This window comes from Nerophis ophidion, linkage group LG27 (genome assembly GCF_033978795.1).
Source record: "Nerophis ophidion isolate RoL-2023_Sa linkage group LG27, RoL_Noph_v1.0, whole genome shotgun sequence".
NCBI classification, from domain to species: domain Eukaryota; kingdom Metazoa; phylum Chordata; class Actinopteri; order Syngnathiformes; family Syngnathidae; genus Nerophis; species Nerophis ophidion.
This window is the reverse complement of record NC_084637.1, coordinates 9,996,084-10,023,017: the sequence shown is the minus strand read 5'-3', so window position 1 is coordinate 10,023,017 and position 26,934 is coordinate 9,996,084. Positions and strand designations below refer to the sequence as shown.

At 42.6% G+C, this 26,934-nt stretch overlaps 2 protein-coding genes across 2 annotated transcripts in view; one reads left to right on the top strand and one right to left on the bottom strand.

Moving 5' to 3' along the window:
* The window catches only part of LOC133544327 (uncharacterized), a 58,731-nt gene extending 39,349 nt beyond the window's left edge, over positions 1-19,382 (bottom strand). The window contains exon 1 of the mRNA XM_061889536.1: positions 19,171-19,382. The gene's annotated coding sequence lies outside the window, so the exon portion shown is untranslated. The remainder of the gene's footprint in view (positions 1-19,170) is intronic.
* LOC133544329 (receptor activity-modifying protein 1-like) lies at positions 73-25,490 on the top strand. Its single transcript, XM_061889538.1, has 4 exons — positions 73-321; positions 8,949-9,075; positions 14,309-15,502; positions 25,337-25,490. The coding sequence occupies exons 1-3, from the start codon at positions 270-272 to the stop codon at positions 14,562-14,564; spliced, it is 435 nt and encodes a 144-aa protein (XP_061745522.1). The 5' UTR covers positions 73-269; the 3' UTR covers positions 14,565-15,502; positions 25,337-25,490.
* The last annotated feature ends 1,444 nt before the right edge of the window (positions 25,491-26,934 follow it).

The window sequence follows — 26,934 nt, the reverse complement described above, 5'->3', positions numbered from 1 at the left end:
TGGCAGTCAACTATTTTTAGTTTGTTGTGTCCCCTGCGAGCAGCCCCAAAGGGAAGCCAGCCCAACAAGGAGTCGGATGACAGTCAGGGCTGCTATGATTGGAAGTGGGTTTTCCACTCTGGAAGGTCAAGGCACTTTTACCCACAGTCAGTTGGTACTTTTGTTGGTTGAGCACACATTTGTTTGTAGGAGTTAGTCAGTTTTTTTTATCTAAGAGGGAAATACGCACGGAAGATCTCTGGCCACTGACGGAGTTGGTTCTTTTCGTCATGGAAAGCACATGGCTACTGAGGGCAGCTTGTGTTGTGATGGCGATCACAGGTGTGTATCTGTAGACTACTTTTGGAGGTCGTCTTGTGAGTCATGGTGTATGTGGGGCTGTTGGAAAGTGCTTGTGCACACAAAAACCCAGAGTTTTTATTTGTGTCGCCTGGTTTGAGCCTCAACTTGCAGTGGCGGGCCGTGCATTTCCCACCTAGGCCTTCAGTGGTTGCTTACCAAGTCGGACTAAATCTACAAAATCTCTCAAAATGCAATAATTTATATCGCCACATGACCACGGCTTAAAAATTACTTTACAGAAACAAACTTGCTCACTGCTGGGCATTGAATCACCGTAATTTGTCACTTGTGTACAAAACGGGCTACTTAATTGGCACATTTAAAAATCAATAAACCCGCGTCGGACGTGCTACTGTCAAAACAAAAATCGTAAAAACATATTGAATGTAAAAAAATATATTTGAATTCACGAATTGTAAACGGCCATTTGATGTCGTGTAAAACATTGGAATTGCTCATATTTGGTTGATTCGAGTGGAAGTGGCGGGCAAACCATTTCACCGCCAGGACAGCTTAACTAGTTTCCGGGGTCGGCTAACCTCTTTTCTCAAGATCTAGTTTCTCTTTAAATATGCCACTTAATCAGCATTTTGCTCTGCTTCTTTGTTGGTTAAAAAAGTGAATACCGCTGATTCCTCCGCTGGCCGGGTATGGCTCCGCTTTCGTAAATCACAACTTGTGATTGGATACTTGGGAGTGACAAGTGAGTATCAAATCACAGTCACGTTCAACATAAGGCTACCTAGATGGGCCATTGTCAACAACTTGCGATCTGATCAGCTATCGCAACTGTCTATTAACTGAATGTCCTCCGTTCGTTAAACTGCACCTCCGCTGCTAATGTTGGTTCAGAGGGCCTCTGGCAGAATTCACACAGCAGGCAGACCCTTTCTCCGCCAGGAGAGCTTAACTAGTTTCCGGGGTCGGCTGACCTCGTTTCACAAGATGTAGTTTCTCTTTAAATATCCTTCTTGAAAATGCCCTTGCAATTATACAATATATCTGCCACCTAATCAGCGTTTTGCTCTGCTTTTTTGTTGGTTAAAAAAGTGAATACCGCTGATTTCTCCGCTGGCCGGGTATGGCTCCGCTTTCGTAAATCACTACTTGTTATTGGATACTTGGGAGTGACAAGTGAGTATCCAATCACAGTCACGTTCAACATAAGGCTACCTATATAGGCTACTGTCAACAACTTGCGATCTGATTGGCTATCGCAACTGTCTATTAACTGAATGTCCTCCGTTCGTTAAACTGCACCTCCGCTGCTAATGTTGTTTCAGAAGGCCTCTGGCAGAATTCACACAGTGGGCAGACCTTTCTCCACCAGGAGATCTTAACTAGTTTCCGGGGTCGGCTGACCTCGTTTCACAAGATCTAGTTTCTCTTTATATATCGTTCTTAAAAATGCCCTTGCAAATATACAGTATATCTGCCACCTAATCAGCGTTTTGATCTGCTCCTTTGTTGGTTAAAAAAGTGAATACCGCTGATTTCTCCGCTGGCCGGGTATGGCTCTGCTTTCGTAAATCACAACTTGTGATCGGATACTTGGGAGTGACAAGTGAGTATCCAATCACAGTCACGTTCAACATACGGCTACCTAGATGGGCCATTGTCAACAACTTCTGATCTGATCAGCTATCGCAACCATCTGTTAACTGAAAGTCTTACGTTCGTTAAACTGCTCCGGCAGAATTCACACAGCGGGCAAACCATTTCTCCGCCAGGAGATCTTAACTAGTTTCCGGGGTAGGCTAATCTCGTTTCATAAGATCTAGTTTCTCTTTAAATATCCTTCTTGAAAATGCCCTTGCATTTATACAATATATCTGCCACCTAATCAGCGTTTTGCTCTGCTTCTTTGTTGGTTAAAAAAGTGAATACCACTGATTTCTCCGCTGGCCGGGTATGGCTCTGCTTTCGTAAATCACAACTTGTGATTGGATACTTGGGAGTGACAAGTGAGTATCCAATCACAGTCACGTTCAACATACGGCTACCTAGATGGGCCATTGTCAACAACTTCTGATCTGATCAGCTATCGCAACCATCTGTTAACTGAAAGTCTTACGTTCGTTAAACTGCTCCGGCAGAATTCACACAGCGGGCAAACCATTTCTCCGCCAGGAGATCTTAACTAGTTTCCGGGGTAGGCTAATCTCGTTTCATAAGATCTAGTTTCTCTTTAAATATCCTTCTTGAAAATGCCCTTGCATTTATACAATATATCTGCCACCTAATCAGCGTTTTGCTCTGCTTCTTTGTTGGTTAAAAAAGTGAATACCACTGATTTCTCCGCTGCCCGGGTATGGCTCTGCTTTCGTAAATCACAACTTGTGATTGGATACTTGGGAGTGACAAGTGAGTATCCAATCACAGTCACGTTCAACATACGGCTACCTAGATGGGCCATTGTCAACAACTTCTGATCTGATCAGCTATCGCAACCATCTGTTAACTGAAAGTCTTACGTTCGTTAAACTGCTCCGGCAGAATTCACTCAGCGGGCAAACCATTTCTCCGCCAGGAGATCTTAACTAGTTTCCGGGGTAGGCTGATCTCGTTTCACAAGATCTAGTTTCTCTTTAAATATCCTTCTTGAAAATGCCCTTGCATTTATACAATATATCTGCCACCTAATCAGCGTTTTGCTCTGCTTCTTTGTTGGTTAAAAAAGGGAATACCGCTGATTTCTCCGCTGGCCGGGTATGGCTCCGCTTTCGTAAATCACAACTTGTGATTAGATACTTGGGAGTGACAAGTGAGTATCCAATCACAGTCACGTTCAACATAAGGCTACCTAGATGGGCCACTGTCAACAACTTGTGATCTGATCAGCTATCGCAACAGTCTGTTGACTGAAAGTCTTACGTTCGTTAAACTGCTCCGGCAGAATTCACACAGCGGGCAAACCATTTCTCCGCCAGGAGATCTTAACTAGTTTCCGGGGTCGGCTGACCTCGTTTCACAAGATGTAGTTTCTCTTAAAATATCCTTCTTGAAAATGCCCTTGCAATTATACAATATATCTGCCACCTAATCAGCATTTTGCTCTGCTTCTTTGTTGGTTAAAAAAGTGAATACCGCTGATTTCTCCGCTGGCCGGGTATGGCTCCGCTTTCGTAAATCACTACTTGTTATTGGATACTTGGGAGTGACAAGTGAGTATCCAATCACAGTCACGTTCAACATACGGCTACCTAGATGGGCCATTGTCAACAACTTCTGATCTGATCAGCTATCGCAACCATCTGTTAACTGAAAGTCTTACGTTCGTTAAACTGCTCCGGCAGAATTCACACGGCGGGCAAACCATTTCTCCGCCAGGAGATCTTAACTAGTTTCCGGGGTAGGCTAATCTCGTTTCATAAGATCTAGTTTCTCTTTAAATATCCTTCTTGAAAATGCCCTTGCATTTATACAATATATCTGCCACCTAATCAGCGTTTTGCTCTGCTTCTTTGTTGGTTAAAAAAGTGAATACCACTGATTTCTCCGCTGGCCGGGTATGGCTCTGCTTTCGTAAATCACAACTTGTGATTGGATACTTGGGAGTGACAAGTGAGTATCCAATCACAGTCACGTTCAACATACGGCTACCTAGATGGGCCATTGTCAACAACTTCTGATCTGATCAGCTATCGCAACCATCTGTTAACTGAAAGTCTTACGTTCGTTAAACTGCTCCGGCAGAATTCACACAGCGGGCAAACCATTTCTCCACCAGGAGATCTTAACTAGTTTCCGGGGTAGGCTGATCTCGTTTCATAAGATCTAGTTTCTCTTTAAATATCCTTCTTGAAAATGCCCTTGCATTTATACAATATATCTGCCACCTAATCAGCGTTTTGCTCTGCTTCTTTGTTGGTTAAAAAAGGGAATACCGCTGATTTCTCCGCTGGCCGGGTATGGCTCCGCTTTCGTAAATCACAACTTGTGATTAGATACTTGGGAGTGACAAGTGAGTATTCAATCACAGTCACGTTCAACATAAGGCTACCTAGATGGGCCACTGTCAACAACTTGTGATCTGATCAGCTATCGCAACAGTCTGTTGACTGAAAGTCTTACGTTCGTTAAACTGCTCCGGCAGAATTCACACAGCGGGCAAACCATTTCTCCGCCAGGAGATCTTAACTAGTTTCCGGGGTCGGCTGACCTCGTTTCACAAGATGTAGTTTCTCTTAAAATATCCTTCTTGAAAATGCCCTTGCAATTATACAATATATCTGCCACCTAATCAGCATTTTGCTCTGCTTCTTTGTTGGTTAAAAAAGTGAATACCGCTGATTTCTCCGCTGGCCGGGTATGGCTCCGCTTTCGTAAATCACTACTTGTTATTGGATACTTGGGAGTGACAAGTGAGTATCCAATCACAGTCACGTTCAACATAAGGCTACCTATATAGGCTACTGTCAACAACTTGCGATCTGATTGGCTATCGCAACTGTCTATTAACTGAATGTCCTCCGTTCGTTAAACTGCACCTCCGCTGCTAATGTTGGTTCAGAAAGCCTCCGGCAGAATTCACACAGCGGGCAAACCATTTCTCCGCCAGCAGATCTTAACTAGTTACCGGGATAGGCTGACCTCGTTTCACAAGATCTAGTTTCTCTTTAAATATCCTTCTTGAAAATGCCCTTGCAATTATACAATATATCTGCCACCTAATCAGCGTTTTGCTCTACTTTTTTGTTGGTTAAAATAGTGAATACCGCTGATTTCTCCGCTGGCCGGGTATGGCTGTGCTTTCGTAAATCACAACTTGTGATTGGATACTTGGGAGTGACAAGTGAGTATCCAATCACAGTCACGTTCAACATAAGGCTACCTATATAGGCTACTGTCAACAACTTGCGATCTGATCGGCTATCGCAACTGTCTATTAACTGAATGTCCTCCATTCGTTAAACTGCACCTCCGCTGCTAATGTTGGTTCAGAAGGCCTCCGGCAGAATTCACACAGCGGGCAAACCATTTCTCCGCCAGCAGATCTTAACTAGTTTCCGGGATAGGCTGACCTCGTTTCAGAAGATCTAGTTTCTCTTTAAATATCCTTCTTGAAAATGCCCTTGCATTTATACAATATATCTGCCACCTAATCAGCGTTTTGCTCTGCTTTTTTGTTGGTTAAAAAAGTGAATACCGCTGATTTCTCCGCTGGCCGGGAATGGCTGTGCTTTCGTAAATCACAACTTGTGATTGGATACTTGGGAGTGACAAGTGAGTATCCAATCACAGTCATGTTCAACATAAGGCTACCTATATAGGCTACGGTCAACAACTTGCGATCTGATCGGCTATCGCAACTGTCTGTTTACTGAATTTCCTCCATTCGTTGAACTGCACAGCAATGTTGGTTCAGAATGCCTCCGGCAGAACTCACACAGCGCTGGCGACAAGCGAGTTGTATTCTGATTGGATAAAAGCTCTAACTTAAAAACAGCAACCCTGGAGCCTAATTTAACATGGGAAAAAAAACGTTTATATATGTATGGAATGTCAATAAACAATACAATTAATTTCTATTAATTCATGATCATGATTTATGTATGGCCAGCACACCACAGCCACTGCATCAAGTCAGCTGAAGTTGAATATGCAGCCGCTAAACTTAATGAAGCGGTTCAACAGGATCCAATACAATTGCCAATGTGACTAAATCAACACAATATCTAAATAGTGCTGCAAGGCGTTCATATATCTTTCTCAGGTTTGTCAAAGTGCCCAGAACATGACAGGAACAAGTTTTTCAACTTGTTTAAAGGCCTACTGAAATGAGATTTTCTTATCTAAACGGGGATAGCAGGTACATTCTATGTGTCATACTTGATCATTTCACGATATTGCCATATTTTTGCTGAAAGGATTTAGAAGAGAACAGCAACTTTTGGTCGCTAATAAAAAAGCCTTGCCTGTACCGGTGTAGCAGACGATGACATCACCGGTGTGAGGGCTCCTCACATCCTCACATTGTTTATAATATAGGGACGGCGTGGCGCAGTGGAAGAGTGGCCGTGCGCAACCCGAGGGTCCCTGGTTCAATCCCCACCTAGTACCAACCTCGTCACGTCCGTTGTGTCCTGAGCAAGACTCTTCACCCCTGCTCCTGATGGGTGCTGGTTAGCGCCTTGCATGGCAGCTCCCTCCATCAGTGTGTGAATGTGTGTGTGAGTACCTTGAAGGTAGAAAAGCGCTATACAAGTACAACCCATTTATCGTTGATTTATAATGTGAGCCTCCAGCATCAAGAGCTATTCGGACCGAGAAAGTGACAATTTCCCCATTAATTTGAGCGAGGATGAAAGATTTGTGGATGAAGATATTGATAGTGAAGGACTAGAAAAAAATTTATGAAAAATAAAGTAAAAAAATGAAAAAAGACGATTGCATTGGGAGCGATTCAGATGTTTTTAGACACATTTACTAGGATAATTCTGGGAAATCCCTTATCTTTCCATTGTGTTGCTAGTGTTTTAGTGAGTTAAATAGTACCTGATAGTCGGAGGGGTGTGTCCGCAGGTGTGTTGACGCCAGTCTCCGAGGAAAGTCACGGCAGCTGCATGGGCGGTGCAATTTTCCCAGATCTTCGCTAAGAGGCGATTTTTTACCACAATTTTCGCACCGAAACCTGCCGGTTGACAAGTGGTCGGGAACCATGTTCGCTTGACCGCTCTGATCCATAGTAATGCTTCACCTCCGGGAATTTTAAACAAGGATTCATCGTGTGTTTGTGTGGCTAAAGGCTCAAGATTCCCACCTCCATCTTTCTACTTTGACTTCTCCATTATTAATTGAACAAATTGCAAAAGACTCAGCAACACATAGGTCCAAAATACTGTGTAATTATGAAATGAAAAGAGACGACTTTTAGCTGTGTGTGGTGCTGGGCTAAAATGTCCCCTCCAACGATCATCATTCTGGACGTTTTCAACGGGAAACTCCGTGGGAAATTTAACATTTTAATTTAGTAAACTAACCCGGCCGTATTGGCATGTGTTGCAACGTTAATATTTCATCATTGATATATAAACTATCAGACTGCGTGGTCGGTAGTAGTGGGTTTCAGTAGGCCTTTAAGTCGGGGTCCACGTTAATCAATTCATGGTAATCAAACGTAACGTTACAAAATTACAACAAGCTTTGATTGTACACCAAAAATTGGAAAATGTCCTGCATGGTTATCAATAAATTAGACAATAGATATCGCTGATTTTTTTTTTCTGACTTGAGTGCAAAGTAAGCTTGGCAGTAATAACTTGGATTTTACCAGGTAGACACCAGCCTGGTGTCCCTGGTTTACATTGCATGTATTTGACACCTGCTTTTTTAAAGAGCAACAGGGAACTCTTGAGCGTTGTCTTCAATCAATCAATCAATCAATCAATCAATCAATGTTTATTTATATAGCCCTAAATCACCAATGTCTCAAAGGACTGTACAAACCATTACGACTACGACATCCTCGGAAGAACCCACATAAGGGCAAGGAAAATTCACACCCAGTGGGACGCCAGTGACAATGAGAACCTTGGAGAGGACCTCCTATGTCCCTTGTGGAGGGGGGGACAGAGGAGAAAAAGAAAGAAGCGGCAGATCAACTGGTCTAAAAAGGTGCTCTATTTAAAGGCTAGAGTATACAAATGAGTTTTAAGGTGAGACTTAAATGCTTCTACTGAGGTAAGATCTCGAACTGTTAACGGGAGGGCATTCCAGAGTACTGGAGCCCGAACGGAAAACGCTCTATAGCCCGCAGACTTTTTTTGGGCTTTAGGAATCACTAATAAGCAGGGGTTCTTAGAAGGCAGATTTCTTGCCGGGACATATGGTACAATACAATCGGCAAGATAGGATGGAGCTAGACCGTGGAGTATTTTATACGTAAGTAGTAAAACCTTAAAGTCACATCTTAAGTGCACAGGAAGCCAGTGCAGGTGAGCCAGTACAGGCGTAATATGATCAAACTTTCTTGTTCTTGTCAAAAGTCTAGCAGCCGCATTTTGTACCAACTGTAATCTTTTAATGCTAGACATGGGGAGACCCGAAAATAATACGTTACAGTAATCGAGACGAGGCGTAACAAACGCATGGATAATGAACTCAGCGTCTTTAGTGGACAAAATGGAGCGAATTTTAGCGATGTTACGGAGATAAAAGAAGGCCGTTTTAGTAACGCTTTTAATGTGTGCCTCAAAGGAGAGAGTTGGGTCGAAAATAATACCCAGATTCTTTACCGTGTCGCCTTGTTTAATTATTTGGTTGTCAAATGTTACAGTTGTATTATTAAATAGAGGTCGGTGTCTAGCAGGACCGATAATCCTCATTTCCGTTTTTTTGGCGTTGAGTTGCAAAAAGTTAGCGGACATCCATTGTTTAATTTCATTAAGACACGCCTCCAGCTGACTACAATCTGGCGTGTTGGTCAGCTTTAGGGGCATGTAGAGTTGGGTGTCATCAGCATAACAGAGAAAGCTAACACTGTATTTGCGTATGACGTTTCAGCGTTAAGAAAGGAAAATCTGACTTTGCATTGTTTATATCTTCTCATTTAAATTTCAAGGCAGGAAGTTAGGCTCATCATCATCTCTTCTCCTGCTCCGTAGCATCCGTGTCCGGCTGCAACAGAGGACACTACGAGAGCATGATCGATAAACTCTGCCTGGCTAAGTTCCACTCGGACATGGGCTCAGTGGACCGAGGTCTGTGGTGCAGCTGGCCGGACACCAGCGAGTAAGTTGACCTACTGCTAAGTCTCACTCATTTAAAAAAAAAAAAAAAAAAGACATTATAATCAATGACAATACGAATCAAGGAGCTTCTTGTGTGCTGCTTCCGGCGTTTGGATCTTCCGCCTCGAAAAAGTACAAAACCCAAAACCAGTGAAGTTGGCACTTTGTGTAAATCGTGAATAAAAAACAGAATTCAATGATTTACAAATCCTTTTCAACTTATATTCAATTGCAAAGACAGGATGCTTAACGTTCGATACTGGAAAACGTTGTTATTTTTTGCAATCATTAACTCATTTGGAATTGGATGCCTGCAACATGTTTCAAAAAAGCTGGCACAAGTGGCAAAAAAGACTGAGAAAGTTGAGGAATACTCATCAAACACTTATTTTGGAACACCCCACAGGTGAACAGGCTAATTGGGAACAAGTGGGTGCCATGATTGGGTATAAAATCAGCTTCCATGAAATGCTTGGTCATTCACAAACAAGGATGGGGCGAGGGTCGCCACTTTTGGAACAAATGCGTCGGCAAATAGTCAAACAGTTTAGGAACTGTCACGCCCATGAGATCATGTTTCGTTTTTGTCATGTTTGGTTATTTTTTGGACACTTGTTTCCCGCTTTTGCACTTCCTTGTTTCTTTTATCTCCATAGCAACTCATTAGTTTCCACCTTGTCTTCAAGTCTCACACCTGTTTGTAATCATCATAGCTATTATTTAAGCCACAGTTACCAGGTAGTGAGCCTGGCAACTTCGTATTCCTCAACCCCCTTCATGCCATATCATGCTGTCTATTCATTCTGTCCATGCCACATAAGTTTTTGTCATTCATGCCGCAGTGCAAGTGTTTGTTTCATATTTATAGTTTGTAGCCTTTGTGCTAGTCTTTTGTTTTTTTCATTAGTCAAGTTTGTTCTCTGCCATTGTGCGTGCCATTTGTTTCCCCTTTTGTTATTCATAGTATTTAATAAATAAAAATGTACTTGCATTCTCGCCTGGGTCGTGCCAATTTTCCTTTGCGTCGGAGAAACAATCCAAGTCACAGTCCTAGTCCTGACAAGAACAACATTTTTAAACAAGGAATTTAGGGATTTCACCATCTACAGTCCATAATATCATAAAAAGGTTCAGAGAATCTGGAGAAATCATTGCACGTGAGCGATGATATTAAGGACCTTCGATCCTTCAGGCGGTACTGCATCAAAAAGCGACATCAGTGTTTAAAGGAAATCATCACATGGGCTCAGGAACACTTCAGAACACTGTCAGTAACTACAGTTAGTTGCTACATCTCTAAGTGCAAGTTAAAACTGAACTATGCAAAGCCAAAGCCATTTATCAACAACACCCAGAAACGCCGCAGGCTTTGCTGGGCCCGAGCCCATCTAAGATGGACTGATGCAAAGTGGAAAAGTGTTCCGTGGTCTGACGAGTCCACATGTCAAATTGTTTTTTGGAAACTTGTGGACGTCGTGTCCTCTGGAACAAAGAGGAAAAGAACCATCTGTGAAGGCACCATTAATACTGAAAGTTACATACAGGTTTTGGAACAACATATGTTGCCATCCAAGCAATGTTATCATGGACGCCCCTGCTTATTTCAGCAAGACAATGCCAAGCCATGTGTTACAACAGTGTGGCTTCATAATAAAAGAGTGTGGGTACTAGACTGGCCTGCCTATAGTCCAGACCTGTCTCCCATTGGAAATGTGTGGCACATTATGAAGCCTAAAATACCACAACGGGGACCCGGACTGTTGAACAACTTAAGCTGTACATCAAGCAAGAATGGGAAAGAATTCCACCTAAAAATCTTCAAAAATTGGTCTCCCCAGTTCCCAAACGTTTACTGAGTGTTGTTAAAAGGAAAGGTCATGTAACACTGTGGTAAAAATGCCCCTTTGCCAACTGTTTTGCAATGTGTTGCTGCCATTAAACTCTAAGTTAATGATAATTTGCAAAAAAAGTTTCAACATTAAATATGTTGTATTTGCAGTCCATTCAATTGAATATAGGTTCAAAAGGATTTGCAAATCATTATATTCTGTTTTTTTTGTTGTTGTTTTTTTACGAATTGCACAATGTGCTAACTTCACTGGTTTTGGGTTTTGTACATCATATGGCACATGTGACAAACTCAAAGCCCAGGGACCAGACCTGGTCTGTCACGTCCTGGAAATAATGTGAATTAAAAAAAAAAAAAAAATCTTATTTCAAGCGTAAAAAAAAAAAATCATGACTTTGACAAAATTGTGTCTCATTAAAACAGATGACAGCCAAATGGACTTTGCTGTTTTATTTTCAATGAAACAATAGAAAATACATACTCTTATAGTAGTACGGTTGTTATTAGGGAGGGCGGCATAGCTCGGTTGGTAGAGCGGCCGTGCCAGCAACTTGAGGGTTTCAGGTTCGATTCCCGCTTCCACCATCCTAGTCATTGCCGTTATGTCCTTGGGCAAGACACTTTACCCACCTGCTCCCAGTGCCACCCACACTGGTTTAAATGTAACTTAGATATTGGGTTTCACTATGTAAAGCGCTTTGAGTCACTAGAGAAAAGCACTATATAAATATAATTAATTCACTATTAGTGAGAATATACTTATTTTAAGGTATTTTTGGGTTCATTGAGGTTAGCTAATTTGACTTGTTTTGGAAAGTCTTGACAAGCCAAATTTCCTAATTCTACTGGCAAATTATTTTGCTTCGTTAAAAAAAAAAAAATACCCCTAATTTTTGTAGTTTTTTTTCCTGTTTTTGAACACTGACTTTTTGCAGTGCACTGTCTACCAATTACTCAATAATGAATTGATATTATGGGAATTACCTGCCAGATTCATTTTCAGGAGCCGAAAATTACGTAAAAGGAAGTGTATTCTTAAATCTCTGCCATCTGGACAATAGCCTGTAAGTCCTATAAAGGGGAACATTATCACAATTTCAAAAGGGTTGAAAACAATAAAAATCAGTTCCCAGTGGCTTGTTGCATTTTTGGAAGTTTTTTTCAAAATTTTACCGGTCCCGGAATATCCCTAAAAAAAGCTTTAAAGTGCTTGATTTTCGCTGTTTGCGATGCGACTGGCCATTTCCCTGTGACGTCATACAGTGCTGCCAATGTAAACAAACAATGGCAGATACCACAGCAAGATATAGCGACATTAGCTCGGATTCAGACCCGGATTTCAGCGGCTTAAGCGATTCAACAGATTACGCATGTATTGAAACGTATGGTTGGAGTGTGAAAGTATTGAAGAAGAAACTGAAGCTATTGAGCGAATAGCTATTGACGCTATTCATAGCCATAGCATGGCCGAATAGCTGCGTTAGCATCGCTGGTAAAATGTGCGGACCAAACGATCAGGACTTTCGCAACTCTTCGCAATGGAGCAACTAAAATCCGTTGTTTGGTAAGTGTTTTTTTCGCATTAAATGTGAGTGGAAGGAAACGTAATATAGTTGCAAATGCATCTACAGATTATCCATACATCTCTGTGCCATGTCTGCTTTAGCACCGCCGGTAAATAGCATGTTGGCATCGATTAGCGTAGCATTTTAGCATCGATTAGCTGGCAGTCAACATCAACAAAACTCACCTTTGTGATTTTGTTGACTTTATCATTGCAAATGCATCTGCAGGTTATCCATACATCTCTGTGCCATGTCTGCTTTAGCACCGCCGGTAAATAGCATGTTGGCATCGATTAGCGTAGCATTTTAGCATCGATTAGCTGGCAGTCAACATCAACAAAACTCACCTTTGTGATTTTGTTGACTTTATCGTTGCAAATGCATCTGCAGGTTATCCATACATCTCTGTGCCATGTCTGCTTTAGCACCGCCGGTAAATAGCATGTTAGCATCGATTAGCATAGCATGTTAGCATCGATTAGCTGGCAGTCACGCCGCAACCAAATATGTCTGATTAGCACATAAGTCAACATCAACAAAACTCACCTTAGTGATTTCGTTGACTTTATTGTTGCAAATGCATCTGCAGGTTATCCATACATCTCTGTGCCATGTCTGTCTTAGCATCGCCGGTAAAATGTGGAGCCACTTTGGTACATTCAATGGGGGTCTGGCGGCAGACACTTTCGCATCTTCGGGCCAGTGGTGCAACTTGAATCCCTCCCTGTTAGTGTTGTTACACCCTCCGACAACACACCGACGAGGCATGATGTCTCCAAGGTTCCAAAAAATAGCTGAAAAAACGGAAAATAACAGAGCTGAGACCAGTGTTTGTAATGTGAAAATGAAAATGGCGGGTGTGTTCCCTCGGTGACATCACGTTCTGACGTCATTGCTAAAAGACCGATAAACAGAAAGGCGTTAAATTCGCCAAAATTCACCCATTTAGAGTTTGGAAATCGGTTAAAAAAATACATGGTCTTTTTTCTGCACCATCAAGGTATATATTGACGCTTGCATAGGTCTGGTGATAATGTTCCCCTTTAAGAGTCTACGTATCTATATTTAATTGTGAAAAGACTATCTACTGCACGGTTCATCAATGCCTTACATTACATTCTCGAGCTGCCAAACATCAAGTGGATATTTTTAGCAACGTTAAGACCGGATGCTCTTCTGGTGTCACTGTGAAAGGAGCCATGACAATTCAGTTTTTTTTACATTTTTGACTCACACTTTCGGGCTTCACGGTGGCAGAGGGGTTAGTGCGTCTGCCTCACAATACGAAGGTCCTGCAGTCCTGGGTTCAAATCCAGGCTCGGGATCTTTCTGTGTGGAGTTTGCATGTTCTCCCCGTGAATGCGTGGGTTCCCTCCGGGTACTCCGGCTTCCTCCCACCTCCAAAGACATGCACCTGGGGATAGGTTGATTGGCAACACTAAATTGGCCCTAGTGTGTGAATGTGAGTGTGAATGTTGTCTGTCTATCTGTGTTGGCCCTGCGATGAGGTGGCGACTTGTCCAGGGTGTACCCCACCTTCCGCCCGATTGTAGCTGAGATAAGCGCCAGCGCCCCCCGCGACCCCGAAAGGGAATAAGCGGCAGAAAATGGATGGATGGATGGACTTACACTTTCCTGTTGTATTTTGCTGTGTTGGTCTACTCTCATCTTCAGTGAATCATGCATTGATTAACGTGGACTTAAACAAGTTCAAAAACTTTTTCGGGTGTTTCCATTTAGTGGTCAATTGTACTGAACTGTGCAATCTACTAACAAAAGTTTCAATCAATCAATCAAAGTCTTTACTTTGCCCCTTTCAGGATCTACGAGGGACTGACTAATTGTACCTACCGAATGGCGTTGAGAATGGACTGCTTCTGGCCCGATCAGATTGTGGACCGCTTCTTCGTGCAGATCCATCGAAAGTACTTCCACGAATGCGCGCCCACCGGACGACTCATTCACGACCCGCCGGCCAAAGTCCTTGCGCCGTTCATCGGTGTGCCGGTATTGGTCACCCTTCTTGTGACCGCTCTTGTGGTTTGGAGGAGTAAACACACGGAGGGAGTTCTATAACGTTGTACATAGACCCCTTGCATTTTTGCAAAGTGGTACAAGTTCAGTTCAGCTCTAAAGTTCGTAAAGGGGTAATCGTGGTATGTTTTTCCATTAGTTATCATAGTGTGACATCATAGTACTTTTCGAAAAGAAACAGTTGGAATTCTTCCCTTTCCAGTCCCACTCTTGCACAAAACAGATTATTCTGAAGTGTGTCCACTACAGCCCTCTAGGTAATGAGCATTGGGTACCAGTTCGCACCAAAAAAAAATCGTATGTCACAGATGAATAATGTTGGCACTCTTTGCAATTTTTGACAAAAGAAAGGAATGATGTTGTGTTACATACCAAATCATGTTTTGTTTCTATATTGCAGAATATGAAGTGTTGCATTCTCTTACTCTTAGGTAGGGGTGCCTTTCACATTTCAATAAATACAGTACAAATTCCTAGTACCTAGGAGTTAAAGGGGAACATTATCACCAGACCTATGTAAGCGTCAATATATACCTTGATGGTGCAGAAAAAAGATCATATATTTTTTTTAACCGATTTCCGAACTCTAAATGGGTGAATTTTGGCGAATTAAACGCCTTTCTGTTTATCGCTCATGTGGTGATGACGTCAGAACGTGACGTCTCTGAGGTAATACAGCCGCCATTTTCATTTTCAACACATTACGGTCTCAGCTCTGTTATTTTCCGTTTTTTCGACTACTTTTTGGAACCTTGGAGACATCATGCCTCGTCGGTGTGTTGTCGGAGGGTGTAACAACACTAACAGGGAGGGATTCAAGTTGCACCACTGGCCCGAAGATGCGAAAGTGTCTGCCGCCAGACCCCCATTGAATGTACCGGAGTGTTTCCACATTTTACCGGCGATGACTGACATGGCACAGAGATGTATGGATAACCTGCAGATGCATTTGCAACGATAAAGTCAACGAAATCACAAAGGTGAGTTTTGTTGTTGACTAATGTGCTAATCAGACATATTTGGTTGCGGCGTGACTGCCAGCTAATCGATGCTAACATGCTACGCTAATCGATGCTAGCATGCTATTTACCGGCGATGCTAAAGCAGACATGGCACAGAGATGTATGGATAACCTGCAGATGCATTTGCAACGATAAAGTTAACGAAATCACAAAGGTGAGTTTTGTTGATGTTGACTGCCAGCTAATCGATGCCAACATGCTACGCTAATCTATGCTAACATGCTATTTACCGGCGGTGCTAAAGCAGACATGGCACAGAGATGTATGGATAACCTGCAGATGCATTTGCAACTATATTACGTTTCCTTCCACCCACATTTAATGGGAAAAAAACACTTACCAATCGACGGATTTAAGTTGCTCCAGTGTCAAGAGATGCGAAAGTCCTGATCGTTTGGTCCGTACATTTTACCGGCGACACTAGCACAGCTATTCGGCCATGCTATGGCTATGAATAGCGTCAATAGCTATTCGCTCAATAGCTTCAGTTTCTTCTTCAATACTTTCATACTCCAACCATCTGTTTCAATACATGCGTAATCTGTTGAATCGCTTAAGCCGCTGAAATCCGAGTCTGAATCCAAGCTAATGTCGCTATATCTTGCTGTGCTACTCGCCATCGTTTGTTTACATTGGCAGCACTGTATGACGTCACAGGGAAATGGACAGATAGCGAAAATCAAGCACCTTAAAGCTTTTTTTAGGGATATTCCGGGACCGGTAAGATTTTGAAAAAAACTTCAAAAAAATACAACAAGCCACTGGGAACTGATTTTTATTGTTTTTAACCCTTTTGAAATTGTGATAGTGTTCCCCTTTAATACCAGTACTCACAGTACAGATTTTCAGTGTGTTCAAATGTGTTAGTAAATGTTAATCGTTTAAAATAATCTAAATATTATTTTATCATTTTACATTGAGCTGTGCTGTCCAAGTTATCTTTTTTCTTAAACTCTTGTCTCATTTGCAAGTATTATATAGTAGAGAGAGAGAGAATGATATTTATATAGCGCTTTTCTCTAGTGACTCAAAGCGCTTTACATAGTGAAACCCAATATCTAAGTTACATTTATAGCAGTGTGGGTGACACTGGGAGCAGGTGGGTAAAGTGTCTTGCCCAAGGACACAACGGCAGTGACTAGGATGGCGGAAGCGGGAATCGAACCTGCAACCCTCAAGTTGCTGACACGGCCGCTCTACCAACCGAGCTATACCGCTATATACTTTGCATGCTGTTGCAATTCTAACATTTTAAATGACAGTGTGCATACATTACTGTGTTGCTTTAAACACTATGCAATCTTTGTCATTAGGTTGAATGCCCCGGTATTATCGTTTGTTGTGCCCTACAAAAAGTTTATACAGCAAGGGCCCGACCAACCTTGGATTCAGGAGGAACAGTGTGGTTTTCGTCCTAGTTGTGGGACTGTGGACCATCTTTATACTCTCGGCAAGGTCCTTGAGGGTGCATGGGAGTTTGCCCAACCAGTCTACATGTGCTTTGTGGACTTGGAGAAGGCATTTGACCGTTTCCCTCGGGAAGTCCTGTGGGGAGTGCTCAGAGAGTATGGGGTATCGGACTGTCTGATTGTGGCTGTCCGCTCCCTGTATGATCAGTGTCAGAGCTTGGTCCGCATTACCGGCAGTAAGTCGGACACATTTCCAGTGAGGGTTGGACTCCGCCAAGGCTGCCCTTTGTCACCGATTCTGTTCATAACTTTTATGGACAGAATTTCTAAGCGCAGTCAAGGCGTTGAGGGGATCCGGTTTGGTGGCTGCAAGATTAGGTCTCTGCTATTTGCAGATGATGTGGTCCTGATGGCTTCTACTGACCAGGATCTTCAGCTCTCACTGGATCGGTTCGCAGCCGAGTGTGAAGCGACTGGGATGAGAATCAGCAACTCCAAGCCCGAGTCCATGGTTCTCGCTTGGAAAAGGGTGGACTGCCATCCCCGAGTTGGAGAGGAGACGCTGCCCCAAGGGGAGGAGTTCAAGTACCTAGGAGTCTTGTTCACGAGTGGGGGAGGAGTGGATCGTGAGATCGACAGGCAGATCGGTGCGGCGTTTTCAGTAATGCGGACGCTGTATCGATCCGTTGTGGTGAAGAAGGAGCTGAGCCGAAAGGCAAAGCTCTCAATTTACCGGTCGATCTACGTTCCCATCCTCACCTATGGTCATGAGCTTGGGTTATGACCGAAAGGATAAGATCACGGGTACAAGCGGCCGAAGCCCTAGCTCCCTTAGAGATAGGGTGAGGAGCACTGCCACCCGGGAGGAACTCAAAGTAAAGCCGCTGCTCCTCCACATCGAGAGGAGCCAGATGAGGTGGTTTGGGCATCTGGTCCGGATGCCACCCGAACGCCTCCCTAAGGAATGTCCAACCAGTAGGAGGCCACGGGGAAGACCCAGGACACGTTGGGAAGACTATGTCTCCCGGCTGGCCTGGGAACGCCTCACGATCCCCCGGAAGAGCTGGACGAAGTGGCTGAGGAGAGGAAAGTTAGGGCTTCCCTGCTTAGGCTGCTTCCCCCGCGACCCAACCTCAGATAGATGGATGGATGGATGGATGGCCCAGCCAAAACACTCGCAAATTTGATTGCACACACCAAGCTGATTTACTAACGTGTGCACAGGGGGGATCGCATCTCTTAAATGTGCAGAATAAGGAACACGATCCATTTGTAGCGTGTCTGTAAATCAAATGAACAAAACAAAAGGAGACATTTCAGTTACACAAACTGGAAAGGGAATATACGGAATCTTGGAGTGACAGGGAATGATAACATTAACTCATAGTGCCTCATCTAAATGGTCTAACTGCACAAGTGTTCAATAATTGTTTCCACCAAATTAATGATCATAAGTGACACCTCTATGGAGTAATAGTGCAGTGAAAGGATGAAAGACACATAGAAATAATTATTCATGCAAATTCGTTTGGAGTAAAAATGCAGACATATGTTAGGAGAGCTGTTTTCAAATGCTAAAATCAATGTGTGACTTGGCAGAGGAGTCTTAATTTTCCTGTCTTTATCCAACACATCGTGCATATTTCCATGGCATACGCCGTTTAATTGCATGAATATCACTTTGACTCTCATTAACAGTCATTTAATCAGTCAGGGATTTGGTAGATTTCTTATTTTGGTTTGTACAATTGTAATTTGTTCCGCCTTTTCTGCAATGTCAATTTATTTCATCCATCCATCCATCAATTTCCTACCGCAACATGTTGCACTGCAAGGTCATCAGTGAAAATAGTGCAATACAAAAACTCTGAAAATGTCAGAAAATAATAATATGAGTAAGATGAAATATCTCAAATAAGGGTGATATTTGCTTATTTTCTGTCTGATAAGATAATTCTTCTCACTAAGCAGATTTTATGTTAGTGTTTTACTTGTTTTAAGGGTTTTGGTCCTAAATGATCTCAGTAAGATATTACAGCTTGTAGCTGAGATTTGATGATCTATATTGAGTAAAACATGCTTGAAACTACAATATCAACTGCTGCATGTATAAAACTACTTGTTTTAAGTAATAATTTCTTACTTCAAGCACGAAAAAAAAATTAAAGGATTGTTTTCAACATATTTATCAAAAAGGTCTCTTTTTTTTCCCCCTACCTGTCATGATGTGGTGGTGACGAACCCCAAGATGCAGAGATGGCAGGCTTCGTACAAGGAAACATGGCTTCAATGTTCAATAAAATGCAAGGAAAACACGAACCAGAAACCAGAAAACAGGGACAGGAGTCAGGATCAAGGGAATGGCTCACAGCAAACAGCAAACAATACTCCAGCCCTGACTGGAGGGCAAGGCATGTATAAATTGACACCAGGTGCCAATCAGTCGCAGATGAGGGGAACAGCGCTAAGGGAGGCAAGCAGGAAACTGGACAAAAATAAAAGCGCTAACAGGAAATAAAACACAAACAAAGGGAAAACTAAAACGTAACTAAAACTATCAGTGACAAGCCTGACACTATCAAGAAAAGTGCACTTGTTATTAGTGAGAATATACTTATTTTTAGGTATTTTGGGTTCATTGAGGTAAGCTAATTTTATTTATTTTGGAAAGTCTTGACAAGACAAATTTTCTTGTTATTTTGGCAGATAATTTTGCTTAGTTCAAGTAAAATACCCATCATTGTTGTATTTTTTTTTTCTTGTTTATGAACACTGACTTTTTGCAGTTTACCAAGTACACACTGCAAAAACTGAAATCTAAATAAGATGAAATATCTCAAATAAGGGTGATAATTGCTTATTTTCTGTCTGATAAGATAATTCTTCTCACTAAGCAGATTTTATGTTAGAGTGTTTTACTTGTTTCAAGGGTTTTGGTTCTAAATGATCTCAGTAAGATATTACAGCTTGTAGCTGAGATTTGATGACCTATATTGAGTAAAACATGCTTGAAACTAGAATATCAACTGTTGCAAAGCTGTGTCATCAACACTCACAAGTATAAAACTACTTTTTTAAAGTAATAATTTCTTACTTCAAGCATGAAAAAAAAAATCATGACTTCGACACAATTGTGTCTCATATTAAAACAGATGACAACCAAATGGACTTTGCTGTTTTATTTTCAATGAAATAATATAAAATACCTCATCATATTATCACATCATACAGTAGTACAGTTGGCACAGTACCGTAAATTCACAGTTAATATTCAAACATTTAACATGTGATTTTTCTAACAATTTTCAACAGAAATAGTTCATGCACATTCAGAAAAATTCTTCAAAATTACAATTAAAACATATTCTGTATATATATGCACACTAATTGACTGAAAGAGCCCGCACTTTGCGCGATGATGTCATGTTGTCGATGGAAAAATGCATTTTTAAACAATATGGTTTGCCTAAGCGACTAGGATAGCCGGAGAGTAACAAGCGGTTGCCTTGTTGCCTTTCCATTAAGAACAATAAATTACTTTTAGTATAATTTTGCTGGTTTCAAGAAATGTAATGCTGAGCGCATATCATTATGTCAAGATAATGCCACTAGCAATTAATTTAAGAATATTTTTCAATATATTGAGCAAAAAGGTCTCTTTTTTTAACCAACAAAAGGGCACTTAATAGTGAGAATATACTTATTTTAAGGTATTTTTGGGTTCATTGAGGTTAGCTAATTTGACTTGTTTTGGTAAGTTTTGAAGCTGAATTTTCTTGTTGTATTGGCAGATAATTTTGCTTAGTTCAAATAAAATACCCCTCAATTTTGTAATTTTTTTTCTTGTTTTTGAACACTGACTTTTCACAGTATGGGGTGTACTAATATGATAACGATATCGGCCTGATATCAGCAAAACAAAAAGTATCTCCAATATCAGCATTTCGATACACGCAGTAACAGCGTGTTTACTTGTGCAAAGCTCAATCAATCAATCAATCAATCAATCAATGTTTATTTATATAGCCCTAAATCACAGATGTCTCAAAGGACTGTACAAACCACTACGACTACGACATCCTCGGAAGAACCCACATAAGGGCAAGGAAAACTCACACCCAGTGGGATGCCAGTGACAATGATGACTATGAGAAACCTTGGAGAGGACCTCAAATGTGGCCAACCCCTCCCCTCTAGGGGACCGAAAGCAATGGATGTCGAGCGGGTCTAACATGATTTCTGTGAAAGTTCAATCCATAGTGGTTCCAACACAGCCGCGAGAGTTTCAGTTCAAAGCGGATCCAAGACAGCAGCGAGAGTCCTGTCCACAGGAAACCACCTCAAGCGGAGGCGGATCAGCAGCGTAGAGATGTCCCCAACCGATACACAGGTGAGCGGTCCTTCCTGGGTCCCGACTCTGGACAGCCAGTACTTCATCCATGGTCATCTGCCCCCCCCTCCACAAGGGAGGGGGGGGCAGAGGAGAAAAAGAAAAGAAGCGGCAGATCAAGTGGTCTAAAAAAGAGGTATATTTAAAGGTTAGAGTATACAAATGAGTTTTAAGGTCAAACTTAAATGCTTCTACTGAGGTAGCATCTCGAACTGTTACCGGGAGGGCATTCCAGAGTAGCTGGCTATAGAGAACGGAAAACGCTCTATAGCCTGCAGACTTTTTTTGGGCTTTAGGAATCACTAATAAGCTGAAGTCTCAAGAGCCAGTCAACATCTAAAAGTCCTCCGGACGGAAGGAAAGAAAGACTTAATTGCCATTGCGCTTTTTTTCCCCCCAGTTCAACAGGAAACATACATTGTAAAGAAACAGGAATCCTTAGGGCGTCCCGTAAAAGGTGGACATGGCTGGGAGGAGAGTTTAAAAAACAAAGTCAATCCCCGACTAGGCTCCCGTTGGGGCCTCAGTCTGGAGCCAGGAAAAAATATATATATAACAACAATAAGCACAATAAGCACACCTACACGTTACGACACAGAAATCATGAGACTTGCAACATAAAGGAAAGGGGGAGCCCTCTGGTGACGAAGCTGAAACCCTGCTCCAGCCGTCCGTGGCACCTAAGGAGTTAAGCATTGGCATAGGCGAGGAGTGCGGGTGGGGTTTTATTGGTATATCTGCAGTCATAGGTGTGTGTGTGATATCTACAGGCCTGGAGTCGCTTTGTAAGTCCACAAACCTTCCTTGTACAGTGTTTTAGTCAAGTCATTTACAAAAGATAAACATGGTTGGTTATAGGCTTTAAGTAGCGAGCAGCTACACAACAGCTAAGGACACAGTAGCACACAAGCTAGACCTACCGTTGTTGTCTGTGTGGTATATTTCTGGTCGTGTCGCTCTCCCAGGACAGAGTGACTTGTTGATGGGTGATGAGCCAAGAAGACGTCAACAAGGAATCATCAAACAAAAACCTTCATTCGTTTCAGCCAGCCTCAGACCGGAACTGCAGCTTCCAGGAGAAAGAGTATGGGCCTGATTCCTCTCATCTTGTCTTTTTGGACAACCTTAAATACCTTTTAAACAAAGACAGTTATTCTTTGTTGTTCTTGTCTTTGGCCTGGCCAGGTTTAGATTAGATAATACTTTATCTATTCCGTCAGGAGAGTTCCTTCAGGAAAATTAAAATTTTCAGCACAATCCCATTCAAGATCAGACAAACATTACAGGGAGACAGAACAGGATTGCTGACGGGTCTGCCGGGTTCCAGCGCCCCTTACAAAAAAGATGAGATATAGGGAAACAAGGTGGGGGGAAAGGGAGAAAAAAATAGAAGATTAAAATTAAAATTAAAAAATCGGTCTTAGCCTGGGCCCTGGAGAGGGGGTGCAGACTGAGGCCAAGGGAAAAAAACAACTCATAGCCATAGAACACATCCCTCTTACATGTGTGTAAGAGGGAAACATCAAACATCAAAGAACACAGAGGACATTAAAGACATTAAAGCAGCAGATACAACCCACTTTTATATACAGCTATGAATAAAAAGTAAACGAAACATATCCACTCTGGTGGCCTCTGCGGTGTTCCACGCCATCGTCCGCTGGGGTGGAGGGAGCATGGCCAGAGATAGGAGCAGACCCAACAAAGCAACCAAGACCGCCGACTCCACTCTCGGCCAGTGTCCAGTCCGCATGGATGAGCGAGGATACGTCCAAGGTGACTGAGGTGTCCGACACCTGCTCACCCAGCCAAGACACCGCGAAGCCTCTTTGTCCCAGGCTCAATGCTAGCTCCGCAGCCCTGTCCCCTCATCCGCATCTCCTCCAGTCCCTCCAAACCGACTCCGGTGTGGCAGAGACCCAGCAGCTGGTCTCCATGGCCAAAAGGCTCCCGGGAGGCAGATCCTCTAATGTCCTCTGTGTTCTTTGATGTTTGATGTTTCCCTCTTACACACATGGAAGAGGGATGTGTACTATGGCTATGAGTTTTTGTTTTTGTTTTTTTTTGTTTTTTTTGTTTTTTTTGTTTTTTTTTTTCCCTTGGCCTCAGTCTGCACCCCCTCTCCAAGGCCCAGGCTAAGACCGATTTTTTTAATTTCATTTTAATCTTCTATTTCCCCCCCCCTTGTTTACCTGTATTTCATCTTTTTTTGTAAGGGGCGCTGGAAGCCGGCAGACCCGTCAGCGATCCTGTTCTGTCTCCCTGTAATGTTTGTCTGATCTTGAATGGGATTGTGCTGAAAATTGTAATTTTCCTGAAGGAACTCTCCTGACGGAATGAATAAAGTACTATCTAATCTAATCTAATCCAGAAGTCCACAAAAAAAGCACCACAGAGGTCACGAAAGTGCCACCCCTTGTCACACAGTCCCAAAGGGTCCCGGACCAAAAGGCAAGAAAATATAATAACACATGAAAAACAAGAGGGAAACACAAAAGGATGACACAAGAGCACAGAGCTCCTGCCTACATCAGCCACTACAGCAGCGCCATCTTGGAAAAAAGGTTGGACAACACCCGGTTTGTTTATACAAATGCAGACAATACTTGGGCGTTGTCACTTTGCTAAATGGAGTCGGGTGACTTCCAACCCCTGACCGCTACTCCTACCAGTGGGGGCTCTTACTACTGTTTACACTTCTTCCTAAAATCCAGTCGCTGCTACCATTTAAGTTCCCCAATGTCCTGGGGGCAAGAGCCACCACTCTCTGGATGAGCTGTGATGGACAACTGCACCTGAAGCTATCTAAGGGCATATTTCCTTAGTGGAATAATCCCCCAAAACATTTTGTGCCCAAAAATAAAATGCAAGCTAGTTAACAAACATATAAGAAGTGAAGTGAAGTGAATTATATTTATATAGCGCTTTTTCTCAAGTGACTCAAAGCGCTTTACATAGTGACACCCAATATCTAAGTTACATTTAAACCAGTGTGGGTGGCACTGGGAGCAGGTGGGTAAAGTGTCTTGCCCAAGGACACAACGGCAGTAACTAGGATGGCACAAGCGGGAATCGAACCTGCAACCCTCAAGTTGCTGGCACAGCCACTCTACCAACCGAGCTATGAAAAATGTACACGGTACAATTGACCTCATTTGTTTGACTATTTTCACTTGATCAATTGTTTTCCAAGATCCCGAACTACAAAATTGTAAAATTCTGTTTGATTTTTTGCTGATACCGTATTTCCTTGAATTGCCACCAGGGCGCTAATTAATTTAAAACCTCTTCTCACTCCAGGGCTTACCAAAGGCATGCTGTAAATTTAGGCCTGCGCTTAAAAATTTGAGTGTGATGTAAGGATACCATCATGAAAAGCACATTTAATAAAAAAAACGTTTTTATGGTCTTACCTTTACTTATAAATGAAGTCCATGCACAGCTCCTTCCGATCAAAAGCATCGATAACTTGTTCATAGAAGTCTTCCTTATCTTTCTTCAGTTTTAAAAGTCTCTCTGTCTCGATGGAGATCTTCTTTTATTACCTCCTGCTTCGATTGAAAGTCCTCTTTTATTTTAGATATGTAATCCTCCATGTTAAAAGTGCAAGAGAGGAAAACATAAACACATGGTGCTCACTCTTGCTGCTTGTTGTCACTTCTTCTGCAGCCGAGTAGTCGCAAGAAGGATCACTAGCGCCCTCTACCACCAGGAGGCGGGAGTCATTTAATGACTCATATGTTGTGTATTGTTTTCCTGTCTTCTCCGTATTGCTTTTGTGTTATTTTTCCTCCATCCATTAGTTCCAACTAGGCACACCTGCGACTACTCACTGCTCGGCTCTATTTAAGGTCACCACAGGGAGCTGCTCCTCGCCGGTTAATGACTCCTGTGCTTTCCATGCCCGCATGCTCAACTCACATCCAACCAACTCGGTACGTTCCTTCTCCTTTCTTATCACCATTCCTTATTTCTGGTGTTTTTGTTTCCTAGTTCCCCAGTAAGCGAGAGAAGTTTTTGTTGAACCTGTTGCTGACCATCGAGAGTCCTCCTTCAGTTTAGTTCTCTTCCATGGTGTGCGCTTTTGCCCCATCGCCTTGAGTTATCCTTTTGAACTTATTAAAGACAACTTTCTCTTGTGATTCAACTCCGCCTCCCATCTCTGCATCTTGGGATCCAATCCTTACTCAAGACACAACATCATATTTGACACACGCATCTACGGTATATTAATAAAACATAACTGCTTACTGTTCTTTTTAACTTGGACCTTAAATCCTACTGAATAGCTCTTAATCTTCTTCCCTTTATGCGATTTCAAATTATTGAAATCAGCCTCCCCCACTTTGAAAATGATGACAGGGGAAGTGTCACTCGTGACGTGATAAGTTTGACCCGGCGGAAATTCTAGGCATATGCTAATTATTTTGCAAAACGAAAATTCTAGACAAGCGCTGATAAAAATAATGTTTTGCGAAACAAGTTTGACCCGGTGTTAATCCTGAGCCGGCGGTAATGCTAAGCGAGTTTGACCGGGCAGTAATTCTAGGCAGGCGCATACTATATACCCGGTGGCAATTCAAGGAAATACGGTATATTATAACAGTTGTATCAGTACCGGAATATACTGATTACTGTAACGTATTATTTTTACTGTAACGTATTATTTTCGGGTCTCCCCATGTCTAGCATTAAAAGATTACAATTGGTACAAAATGCGGCTGCTAGACTTTTGACAAGAACAAGAAAGTTTGATCATATTACGCCTGTACTGGCTTCCTGTGCACTTAAGATGTGACTTTAAGGTTTTACTACTTACGTATAAAATACTACACGGTCTAGTTCCATCCTATCTTGCCGATTGTATTGTACCATATGTCCCGGCAAGAAATCTGTGTTCAAAAGACTCCGGCTTATTAGTGATTCCTAGAGCCCAAAAAAAGTCTGCGGGGCTATAGAGCGTTTTCATTTCGGGCTCCAGTACTCTGGATCGCCCTCCCGGTAACAGTTCGAGATGCTACCTCAGGAGAAGCATTTAAATCTCACCTTAAAACTCATCTGTATACTCTAGCCTTTAAATAGACCTCCTTTTTAGACCAGTTGATCTGCCGCTTCTTTTCTTTCTCCTATGTCCCCCCCCTCCCTTGTGGAGGGTGTCCGGTTCGATGACCATGGATGAAGTACTGGCTGTCCAGAGTCAAGACCCAGGATGGACCGCTCGTCGGGACCCAGGATGGACCGCTCGCCTGTATCGGTTGGGGACATCTCTACGCTGCTGATCCGCCTCCGCTTGAGATGGTTTCCTGTGGACGGGACTCTCGCTGCTGTCTTGGATCCGCTTGAACTGAACTCTCGCGGCTGTGTTGGAGCCACTATGGATTGAACTTTCACAGCATCATGTTAGACCCGCTCGACATCCATTGCTTTCGGTCCCCTAGAGGGGGGGGGGGACCTCTGAGGTCCTCTCCAAGGTTTCTCATAGTCAGCATTGTCACTGGCGTCCCACTGGATGTGAATTCTCCCTGCCCACTGGGTGTGAGTTTTCCTTGCCCTTTTGTGGGATCTTCCGAAGATGTTGTAGTCGTAATGAT

Excerpts from the sequence above, each read along its gene's own strand:
- LOC133544329 (XM_061889538.1), top strand. The coding sequence starts at position 270 with ATGGAAAGCACATGGCTACTGAGGGCAGCTTGTGTTGTGATGGCGATC. Across the intron at positions 322-8,948 it reads TGTTGTGATGGCGATCACAG|CATCCGTGTCCGGCTGCAAC; the intron begins GTGTGTATCTGT and ends CCTGCTCCGTAG. Across the intron at positions 9,076-14,308 it reads AGCTGGCCGGACACCAGCGA|GATCTACGAGGGACTGACTA; the intron begins GTAAGTTGACCT and ends TGCCCCTTTCAG.